This window comes from Lampris incognitus, chromosome 6 (genome assembly GCF_029633865.1).
Source record: "Lampris incognitus isolate fLamInc1 chromosome 6, fLamInc1.hap2, whole genome shotgun sequence".
NCBI classification, from domain to species: Eukaryota; Metazoa; Chordata; class Actinopteri; order Lampriformes; family Lampridae; genus Lampris; species Lampris incognitus.
Window position 1 is genome coordinate 17,015,239 of NC_079216.1, and position 11,846 is coordinate 17,027,084.

General features: G+C 43.6%; 1 protein-coding gene across 1 annotated transcript; it reads left to right on the forward strand.

The window, feature by feature from the left end:
- The first annotated feature begins 947 nt into the window (after nt 1–947).
- Nucleotides 948–11,807, forward strand: dus2 (dihydrouridine synthase 2). The gene is made up of 15 exons (XM_056282105.1): nt 948–1,433; nt 1,613–1,658; nt 3,638–3,729; nt 3,842–3,885; nt 4,856–4,916; nt 5,002–5,049; nt 5,710–5,775; nt 6,336–6,406; nt 6,723–6,809; nt 7,800–7,968; nt 8,226–8,347; nt 9,174–9,314; nt 9,671–9,758; nt 9,961–10,034; nt 10,226–11,807. The coding sequence occupies exons 1-15, from the start codon at nt 1,308–1,310 to the stop codon at nt 10,476–10,478; spliced, it is 1,488 nt and encodes a 495-aa protein (XP_056138080.1). The 5' UTR covers nt 948–1,307; the 3' UTR covers nt 10,479–11,807.
- The last annotated feature ends 39 nt before the right edge of the window (nt 11,808–11,846 follow it).

The following is an 11,846-nucleotide window of genomic DNA, read 5'->3' on the forward strand; positions in this document are numbered from 1 at the left end:
AGTAATTTGTCCAAGAAAACAAATACTATAGTAATTTTCCATTTTCTGTGATTTTACTGTTTTTGCATGGGAAACCATACAAACTAATTTGTGACGTGACCACTTTGTGCTTCCCGCTGCTCCAGGGGCTTCTGAGATTAGAGAGCGTTGGGTTTGGAAAGACTAACATGAATGTTCACTCATACAGACCTGTCTGTCCTGTGGCAGAGCAAGAAAACACAAGGCGCCGAGATCCAGTCGTATTCCTCTTTATGGAGATCAGGAAAAATCAATACAATGCAAGATCGCCACCAAACTTCATGCAGCTCAACACTGATTTCTTCACCTGTCTGGTCTGTCATGAAATCCAGGCAATTTTTACACTGTAAATTATTTGTAAAGCATTCAGTGTTTACAATGGATTCATTACATGAAATGTTAACTGGAATGTATTTTAGAGCACTTTTTTAAAATGAAAAAAAAAATAACAATAGCAGCACAATAAATGAAGGATGGATCGGAACTGGGTTTGTTCTTGGCTTTTTTTGGGCTGAATAAATTTGTGCTACTAGGGAAACAACTTGCTGGGCATAATATTGTTCCTCTCTCTCTCTCTCTCTCTCTCTCTCTCTCTCTCTCTCTCTCTCTCTCTCTCTCTCTCTCTCTCTCTCTCTCTCTCTCTCTCTCTCTCTCTCTCTCTCTCTCTCTCTCTCTCTCTCTCTCTCTGTGCGTGTGCGTGCGCGTCACTCAAGATTAGTTGCCACGTTTCCTGGTTCCCATATTTGTACTAATACTTAAAACAAAAATCATTAAAATCCGTCTCTACTGACTGATCCCGCATAGGCCAAGCAGAGCAGTAGATAAAAAAAAAAAAAGGATGACTGATCTATGAGGAACAAATCTATTTGACATGGACGGGGCTTAATGACGCGCCCTTCTAAACAGGAAGTGACGACTGAACACGCGTCTTTCTAGCCCAACATGATCTGTCTTTAAGTCATACACAATGTACATGTCGGTGAGTTTTATTCCGGTTAGAAATCTACAGATAATGAATGTAAACGAACATGAGTCACGACCTCGAGTTTCGTCATTGTAAATTAACTGCTCGCATTGTTTTTACAAGGAGGAGCGCCTGCTGAAATAATGTAGTAGCCGGCTAACGTTAGCATAGCGATACAGTTACAGAATGACGTACCAGCCTCGCAGCTGCCGGTGAGCAAGAGTAGTGGACCCGTTAGCAACGCTGCAGACGGACGGACGGACGGACTTGTGATCAGTGAATCACGAGTATTTCCCCCTCTCTGATTTTACAAGACTAAGGAGTCATGGCCAAGGCTGCGGGCCGGCTGTGTTTTAGGAACGTGACAGCCCTAGCTCCTATGGTGCGGGTCGGGACCCTGCCCATGAGGTTGCTGGCTCTAGACTACGGGGCTGATATAGTTTACTGTGAGGTGAGTAAACAAATCTAAACTGGCGCTCCACTGTGCTGTCATGTTGTGGGTGAGCATCTTTTTTTCTTGGTGTGTTGCTTTTATGGTCATTTAATTCATTTGTTACGCAATGGCGTCTTTGAGTACTCTGGAAAGCGCTCTACAAATAACATGTATGATTGTTATTCCGTCCATTGTAGGAGCTGATTGATATCAAAATGGCCCAGTGCCAGAGGGTGGTGAACGGTAAGAAGACTCTTTGGTTCTGACATTTTGATATTCACTTTTTATGCCTTTGGCTAATTGTTTTTCTGATATTAAGTTATATGGATTTACCAAACATTACAAGCAACTAAACTTAACAGTACAGCATTCAGACAGTGTACACTAACCAGAAAAATAGCAACCCTGCCCTAGTTGAAGGAGTGGGTCCTCTATTGTTTCTTGCATATGTGTCACTACATAAACAGTTCATGCAAAAGCAACTCCATTTCGACACCTGCTTTGCATGTGAATGGATTATTGAGTTTGGGTTTAACATGTGAGCTAACATACTTTGAAAAAGGTATGGGTGCCAGGAGGAAAGGTTTAAGCATCTCCAAGACCGTAGAGCTGCTGGGCTTTTTGAAGGTGGCAGTCTTAAAGGTGTACCAGAGCCATACCAGAAATGGACCAGAACACAAGACACCTCATCAAAACATTTTCTCTATGTAAACATGGGAGATGTTGGGTGGCTCTGGCCGTAACAAGTAATCACCAGTCCGCAGTATGAGAGTTAACATCACTATACAGTTGTGGGGTACGATGAACAATTTCGTAAAACACAGTGTGGCGCACTCTTGCCTGTACAGGGTATCACAGCCGACAACCACACAGGTGTGTCTATGGTAAACCGCTGAAGGTGTTTGCATTTAGCTAAGAAACATCAGCACTTGATTGTCAGTGGCTGGAAAAAGGTAATCTGATATGATGAATCCTGGTTCCAACTGCTTCACCGTGATGGTAGATTCAGGGTATGGCGTAAACGATATGATGCGATGGACCCATCATACATGGTTACATCTGTACTGGCCAGTAGGGGAGGTATAATGGTTTGAGAGGCATTTAGCTGGTGTACACTGGGTCGATTAATAACTGTAGCTCAATGCCTTGATACCAGAACATACCTTACAATATCTTCTGTATGGTATACCCTACATATACCATACATATTTTCATCCATTCGTGGCCATTCATGTACCCCTCAAGAGAATGGGTACTTTCAGCAAGATAATGCACCCTGTCATAGTGCAAGAATCGTTCAGGAACGGTTCGAGCAACCATCAGGTGAAATGATGTTTTTGACCTGGCCACCACAGACCCCAGATATCAGTCCCATTGAACAACTTGGGGATAAACTCGAATTCAGCATATGTGGAAGGGTGAATCCATCCACCCATCAACCTTGAGCAGTTGTGTTATGTACTGATGTCTGCATGGTCAGCTTTAACTCTGGGACTGTTAGCTATAGGACCCTGGTACGTAGCAGTTATCAAGGCCAAAGGATGGCCCAATGGGATACTGAACAGGGGTTTCTATTTTTCTGGTCACTGAGTGTATATCATATTATATATAAGAAAACTTTGTTTGAATATAAAAAAAATGCCATAAATAAGTACGTGGGCAAAAAAAAAGAAAAGAAAAAAAGGATGATACTAGCTCTATCAATTTACAAAGTAAAGTTATACTTTGCTGGTAATTCAACTTATTAAAGTTAGGTTAGGTCAATTTTTAGCCACATTATGTTGCACAGAAACAATAGTTGAAAAAAATGTCAACGCCCTGTGATGGTCTAGCAGCCTGTCCAGGGTGTCTCCCTGCCTGCCGCCTCGTGACTGCTGGGATAGGCTCCAGCATCCCCGTGACCCTGACAGCAGGATAAGTGGTTTGGCTAATAGATGGATGGAAATTATATCCACACTTCATGTTCTTGTCTTGGTGGTGGCAAAGCAAGGGAGCACATACATATAAGGATTTTGACGTGGTGTGACGGTCGTGTGAAAAACACAAGGGACAAGACTCAACTTCTGAAAGTCGGAAGAGTATATGATAATATCTACAAAAGAGTACCTAAAAATCAAGACTATCTGCATATCTAGGAATGAATATCTAGGGATTTGTTGTGACTCATCCTGCCAGTATTAAAAAAGCATGGTTATGACTTTGAGGGTGTTTGTGGCTGACAGAAGTCCTGGGGACAGTGGATTTTGTTGCCCCGGATGACAGAGTCATGTTCCGGACCTGTGAGAGGGAGAAGGACAGAGTTGTCTTTCAAATGGTATGTCAGGAAAACAAGAACCCAGTAGCTTTTCTTTTTACTCATGATAATTGTAGATTTAAATTGATAGTGTTTAAAAATCATTGCATTAAGTTGTCTGTTATGTCTGTAGGGAACTGCTGACCCAGAGAGAGCGCTAACAGTGGCACAGCTTGTGTAAGTATAAAGAGCACTTCCTCTGAACTCTTTTTTCTTTTTGATTTTTGCCCCCTTTTTCTCCCCAACTGTATCTGGCCAATTACCCCACTCTTCCGAGCTGTTCCACATACATGGCCAACTGTGTTTGTAGGGACGCCCAAGCAAGCTGGACGCAACATGGGGATTCGAACCGGTGATCCCCGTGTTAGTAGGCAACGCTATAGACCGCCATGCTACCCAGATGCCCTTGAACTCACTTTTTGAGTAGACCCCCACCGTACTAGCCATTCCTTCTCTGCTCCTTGTCCCTTCCCTGCTGGAGGGTGTCAGTGCTTCAAGCTATATTATTAGACATGGCTCTGCCTTGCAGACCAGTCCTGGGGATGCTCCAGAATTCTCTCACATTCACACACACACTGTGAAGTATAATTGGGACTTTTTATTGTTAATTGTACTTGTGGTGTTCTTTGTCAATCTATAAATTGCTTTTCAGTTCAAAGGGTTTAATGAGTAAATTTGACTTCAGTGAACATTGCCCACTCGCTTTCTATCAGACGATGTATTATAGACTGACTGTGCTTGTTGTGTATCAGTAGATTGGCCATAGATTGGGTGGCACGGTGGCACAGTGGTTAGCGCTGTCGCCTTACAGCAAGAAGGTCCTGTGTTCGAACCCCGGGGTTGTCCAGCCTTGGGGGTCATCCCAGGTCATCCTCTGTGTGGAGTTTGCAGGTTGTCCCCATGTCTGCAGTGGGGTTTCTCCAGGTCCTCTGGTTTCCCTCCCGATCAAAAACGGCATGCATGTTAGGGTTTATACGCCTGTCTGTGCCCTTGACCAAGGCATGGTAAGATGAACTGGAGTTGGTCCCCAGGTGCTGCCCACTGCTCCTAGCTACACAGCTAGGATGGATTAAATGCAGAGCGTAATTTCCCTATGGGGATCAATAGAGTATACAAAATAAAAAAAATTGTTCTGCTTTATCCACAGGGAGAATGATGTTGCTGCTATTGATGTAAACATGGGCTGCCCAAAGGAATACTCCACAAAGGTGAGTCAGGCTAATTCCAATCACCGACTCTGATCTGTTGCTCTTTTCACATCCGGTTGACCCCTGACCTCCTGTCTCCCTGCAGGGAGGTATGGGAGCTGCTCTTCTCTCAGATCCTGACAAGATAGAGGCAGTGAGTATCTCTTCTTTCTGCATTAATATGTGTGTAGAACAAACCGACAAATCTGTCTGACAGTTCGTTTGTTTTTTTAAAGTAGATTGCGCAGTCCACTCATCCCACTATTTATTGTAGTATTTCTTTTGATTTATTTATACAGTAGAAAAACTGAGAGGGAAACAGTAGGGGAAAGAGATGCTGGGGAAATTTGATTCAAGGCGAGCAGGGTTAAATATATTATTCAAGTTTAGAACCAGTGGCCATTATCGCTTGAGTATCTCTGAGTACATCTATCTGACTGTTAACAGAGATGAAACTTTCTATCTGGCAGCTAAATAGATGAGATTAAACGGTAACACTTTATTTTAGGGGGTCGGAAATAGTAATAACGTGGTAATTATCATGTAATTTCTTAGAAATAAGGTTGAAATTACCTTGTAATTTCCTAGTAATAAGGTGGTAGTTTTTATAGGTAATTTTACAGCTAACCCAAACACTAACCCTAACCCTAACCCAAATTACAAGGTAATTTCAACCTTATTTTTAAGAAATTACATGATAATTACCACCGTATTACCTAAAATAAAGTGTAACCGATTAAACTTTACTTGTCTGTCAGGAGAGGATAAAGACTCACAATACACTTCATTCATTTTCCCTCTGTGTCTACGCTAGATCCTCAGCACCCTCGTCAAAGGAGTGTCCAAACCAGTGACATGTAAAATCCGAATCCTACCTTCGGTAAGTTTTGATTTGTCAGTGTTCACTGGAACATCACATTTGTGAAATTATAGTTTGACTCGGGCGGCACGGTGGCGCAGTGGTTAGCGTGGACGCCTCACAGCAAGAAGGTTCTGGGTTCAAGCCCCATGGTAGTCCAACCTTGGGGGTCGTCCTGGGTCGTCCTCTGTGTGGAGTTTGCATGTTCTCCCCGTGTCTGCATGGGTTTGCTCCGGGTGCTCCGTTTTCCTCCCACAGTCCAAAGACATGTAGGTCAGGTGAATCGGCCATACTAAATTGTCCCTAGGTGTGAATGTGTGTGTGTGTGTGTGTGTGTGTGTGTGTGTGTGTGTGTGTGTGTGTGTGTGTGTGTGTGTGTGTGTGTGTCAGCCCTGTGATGGCCTGGCGGCCTGTCCAGGGTGTCTCCCCGCCCTCTGCCCAATGACTGCTGGGATAGGCTCCAGCATCCCGCAACCCTGAGAGCAGGATAAGTGGTTTGGATAATGGATGGATGGATAGTTTGACTCATTAGCTGTTTGATTTATGTGAGGAGAGCTGACGTTGTACTTCTGTCCTCTTAGCTGGAAGAAACGGTGAGTCTGGTTCAAAGGATTGAGAAGACGGGTATCGCCGCAATTGCAGTTCATGGCAGGTAAACGCTTCTTACAACCTTTAGACCTATTAGCGATGAGCACTGTACATGTTAGCATTAGAGATAACACACAAGGTTCAGAAACACTTGTTCCTGTGCAGTATTTATTAAACAAAAGATATAGTTCATTAGCATGAGCTCTAGCGTGAATATTTTTTCAGCCCAGCTAAAAGTTTTCATTCTGATCTCCAACGGATACATCTATTCTCTTGTGCTTTAAGGTCCCTATTACCCATCGGTGTTTAGTGAGGTTCATCTTACATCTTTAATACAGTATGTTCATCTATTTTGGTTGAATGTGGAATATGTTGTTCAGGTTTAAGGAAGAACGTCCCAGACACCCCATCCACTGTGACTTCATACAGGCTGTGGCTCAGGCGGTCTCCATCCCGGTCATCGCCAAGTAAGCTTCTGTCTGTCTCTCACAGGCTCATTCAAAGACACTGAACAATGATTTTTCTCTGAAGGAAACTGCTTAAAAAATGGTTGCCTAGAGCGTCCGGGTAGCGTAGCGGTCTATTCCGTTGCTTACCAACACGGGGATCGCCAGTTTGAATCCCCGTGTTACCTCCGGCTTGGTCGGGTGTCCCTACAGACACAATTAGCTGTGTCTGTGGGTGGGAAGCCGGATGTGAGTGTGTCCTGGTCGCTGCACTAGCGCCTCCTCTGGTCAGCCGGGGTGCCTGTTCAGAGGGGAAGGGGAACTGGGGGTAATAGCATGATCCTCCCACGCGCTACGTCCCCCTGGTGAAACTCCTCACTGTCAGGTGAAAAGAAGTGGCTGGGGACTACACATGTATCGGAGGAGGCATGTTGTAGTCTGCAGCCTTCCCTGGATCAGCAGAGGGGGCGGAACAACCACCGGGATGGCTCGGAAGAGTGGGGTAATTGGCCAAGTACAATTAGGGAGAAAAAAAGGGGGGAAATCCCACCCCCCCAAAAAAGGAAAAAACATGGTCACCTGTCATCGGCACTGATTTAAATCCTGCAACAAGTGTTGTTGTAGTGTAATTTACAGTGATTTCCGCTGTAGTGTAATGTCAAGCTGTTGACTGATATGATCTTTCTGACAAACATATTGTGATATACGTAAGTTGGAGTGTAGAGTAATGTTGAGACTAAGTGGTATGACCCTGTTGACAATGTTGTGATATCAGCTGTAGTTTACAATTATGTTCAATTTCTTCTCTGACAAGGCTGCCCCTTATCTGACATTCATGTGTTCTGTCATCAGTGGAAAAGAAGCAGTTTGTGCGATGTTTACCTTGAAACAGTCAATATGTCATTGCCATGCTTAATGATGGCATCCCCTCAGTGAAGAAGGCATGGGTCTCGCTTGTGGGTAATGATAAATGTGTAAATCTAGTCAGCACTGCTCCATCTATCCTTACAGCGGAGGTTCTTTGGACCTGGTGAAGACCTATGCTGACATTGAGGCGTTCAGGACTGCTACCAGGGCCTCGTCAGTCATGTTGGCCCGGGCCGCCATGTGGAACCCATCAGTGTTCCGCAGCCAGGGCCTGCTTCCTCTGGAGGAGGTCATGGAGGAATACCTTAAATATGTGAGCACTGTGGTTACTCGGGAAATTCACCCACATACCTTTATCACCAAATGTGTTCAGACTAAATGCTGTCTCCCTCAGTATAGAAAAATGTAATTTGTGAAATTTCTCAATCACTTTCACTCTTAGAATTAAAATGAACCTTAAAATGATAGTCAGTTGTAATAATGTACTTTAAAGTCGATTAACTCGCTAATATTTTCTTTTGGGCTGATGGCACTTTCTCACTTTGCCACTTGGGTCATCTGTATCTTAAGGCAATCCGCTATGACAACAACGCCTTCAACACCAAGTACTGTCTGTGCCAGATGCTGAGAGACAAGGTGGAGTCTCCCATGGGGAAGCAGCTCCAGTCTGCTCAAACCAGCATCGAGATCAGGTACCAAACTGTTAATATAGTCCTGATATATGAACACCATTCACCACTCCATAAGATCTGGCTTAGCTTTTAGCTTTCCCCTTGCCTTCGTTGGGTAACTGCCCATAGCCCCCCCCCCCCCCCCAATCAGACCAGATCAACCCTGTGAATTGATCACGGTGATTGATTGTTCTCTGAGGTTTGGTCTATTCTACCCACCCAGTTAGCATGTGTGACTCTGTCATGTTACTCATTGTCACTTTGATGGCCATGTTGAAACCTGAATCAGTGGTAGATGGGAGGTAGTGGAGTGTGAGCAGGTATGTCATTGCTGTTATCAAGTCGCTTCCTTCCATCACAGATGATTGGTTGAATTGGAACAATGACAATTCCAGAAGATCCATCAGGAAGTTTTTATGCTCACAACACCCTAATGCTCTCAAAATTAGTCAGCGTTGCTCACCTGTATTGGCCTTTTTCTCCTCCAAGACCATTAAAAGGTTCAAGTTCTGGCTTACTGATAGCCAAGTAAGCTCACACGTACTAGAAACTTATCTTGGTCGGATGCTCAACAGAAAGAAAAAAATACATTTAAAAAGTATCAAAAGATACTAAATTAAAGGTAACAATACCATATAAAAGTTCATAGTATCATGGGGGGGGTGGGTCCACCCTGTAACCGAAGGCTCACAGGTTTGATCTTCACAGCACTAGCCATGTGTCCTGTTGATCGATGTGTTTTTGAGCAAGAAACTAACCTCTAACCCAGAATATGTTCTATCATCTTAAGTCACTGGAAAAAAAGTGAGTTAAAAATGCCTTGAATGTTGGAATATAACTTTTTCAGTGATGCCTATGGGGTACGGGAGTTTTATGACAAGACCCACGCTGAACTTGAGTCCAGGAAACAGGACATCCAGACCAACAGCCACTCTGACCACCCTGTCATGGATGGAGATGTCACCACCATGTCTGTTAAGTTTGAACGGTGAGTCTTAGCTGCTTGGCTAGAAATAGGAATAAAAGGTCTTCTATGTACAGCTAACTGGCTAGTACTGCTACCAGTCTCATTTTAGGTCTGTTGGCATCAGAAAGTTATTTCCTCACAGTGTTTTAATCTCTTTAGATTGTGAAAGATGAAACAGTGAAAGTCTAAAACAATTGTAGGTTGATAAAAAAAAAAAACATTTAGAGCAGGCTCACTGGCAATCCCCCTAAAAAAACTATACTAAATATATTTTTTTGACTGGGAATCTCCCAGCAAAAAGTTAAGGATGTATCCAACCCAAGTCTTTGCTTGGTTTCTCTGCTGTAATGATTAGTAGTGGTTTTCTCTATTATTAGGAGGGAGTACCCACCTCAGATCACCCCCAAGATGTATCTGCTGGAGTGGAGCCGCAAGGAGAAACTGAAGCAGCCGCTCTATGAGACTGTAAGAATGTTATGAAGATTAGACTTAATCCAGCTGGAGGCAAATTTGTTCTCTAATTCAACTTCAGAAATTATAATAAATTATATACTTAACATGTATCAAACTAGCCATACACTTCTGTATTTCCTAAATGGAATCTTAGTCTTCTGTTTAAAGTTATTGATTGTATGTGATGATGTGCTGTCATTCATTTCAAATTCAGCTCCAGCGGTCCCAGGACAGAGCATTCCAGTCTACAGTAACTATAGCAGAGAAGAAGTACAGGTCCTCCCTGTGGTGAGTCAAGGGCAATTCACTAGAAATCTCTCCTTTCCTCTCCTAGAATATAGACTCTCATGAGAGCCACCAATCGTATGGCTTGACAAAATGCTAAAAATTAATTATAGAGTTAATTCAGGAAACATATTTGCTTTCCCCTCTCATTTAAGTTTTCATCTGATGATTCAAGTCTCTGTTGCCATTGTCAGGGAGAAGTCAAAGAAGTTTGCCGAACAAGCTGCAGCCATCGTGTGTCTGCGGGTGTTGGGCGTACCAGAGGGGAAGATAGGTGAAGAGAACTCAGGTTTGGTTTGTAAGAGGAAGAGAGAGGGGATGGTCAATGGCACAGCTAAGGATGAACAGAACAAGAAACGACACATGCTTGCTCCAGACACCACAAGGGGCACTGCCGTTCCTGACTGTCTCCAGCACAACACAGACACTCCTCAAAAACAACATTAGAGTGTATTAAGACTGTGAGAATAATGGATGAAACACATATATATGGGGGAAATACCATGAAAAGACCTTGCAATCTTGTTATTTCAAACTGAGAGGGAGGACGAAGAGGTCCAAAAGATGTCCAGCACCGTCGACTACTCATGGGCAAGGCATTTTCGGATTACTGCATAAGTAACAGCCATGCTGCGTTTCGGTGATTATTTCTAATGGTTTTCAGTGTTTGATTTGCTGCCTGGCTCACAAAGAGCTGAGAAATTCAGTAATGTCAGGACTCTACACCCCAAGTTTAGTTACTGTGCTACCAGCGGTTCACGATGTATATGTACTTCATACATCTGTGATGAGCATATACTGAGGAGATACTTGGCAGGATGCAATAGATGCAAAGCTGCCTGTCCTCAATGGTCGAAATGAGATTTTTCACAGCAGTTAAACTAGTTTCCCCCATGGTGCAATCTACTGGTACTATTGCCAATGTCCTGTTAAGAGTGTTGAAAAAGGATGTGTATTTTTGGTGTTGGTTTACGTTCTCGCCAGGGAGTGACATTTTCCTTTTTAGAAGACAGCAAAATCAGAATTCCTGCACATAGAAAAGATGGGAGTGCCAATAATTTTTCAGTTTACAATTATCTGTGGAGGAGAAAGGCCCGTATGCAACATCTGACCCCCCCCCCGGTCAGTTTAAATGGGATTTCTCCATAGAAGGTCGACTAATCATTAAGCTCCCTTTAGCACCACCTTGCTGCTCACTCATTCGTTTAGTTTCACCCGTTCTCAGATGGGATCTGCCATGTTCAACTACTGACCCCTACCGGTGATCGATGAGACGCCCCGGCGAAGACACAGTGGACCGTGCCTGGCTGAGTTTAGGGAAGTGTCTTGGCCCACTCAGACGCTAGATACAGTTGAATGTACAACCTACAGGCATTTTTCATTCCACTGACAATTCGTCATTTGTTCCCCAGGATTGACTTGTTTAGGGTTAAGTAGGTCTGGTTTGTGACTGTTCTTGGAGAAGCAACAGGTCAAACTGAGGCAGATCAGTGTATAAAAGGCTGTCTGTCTACTCGGCGCAGAGCAGTGGATTCGTGTGACGTCTGTCCAACCAGTAGGTGGCAGCGCCGGACCTTTACAAATGGCTCATCATAGCAGATATGTAACCTGTATGTCTCTCAAACCTCATGCGGGGCCTTACCGAAGAGCGTTTTGTTTTCATTTTACACCGATAAAAATACGAATACACCCGTTGAGTGAACTTGGTACATGTAAGTCCTTGTACGATCAAGTCTTCGTTGGTGAGTGATGTTGGTTTGAATAAAAGGACTTGATTCCGACTATTTTCATCCACTATATCACGCCTGTCAGTGT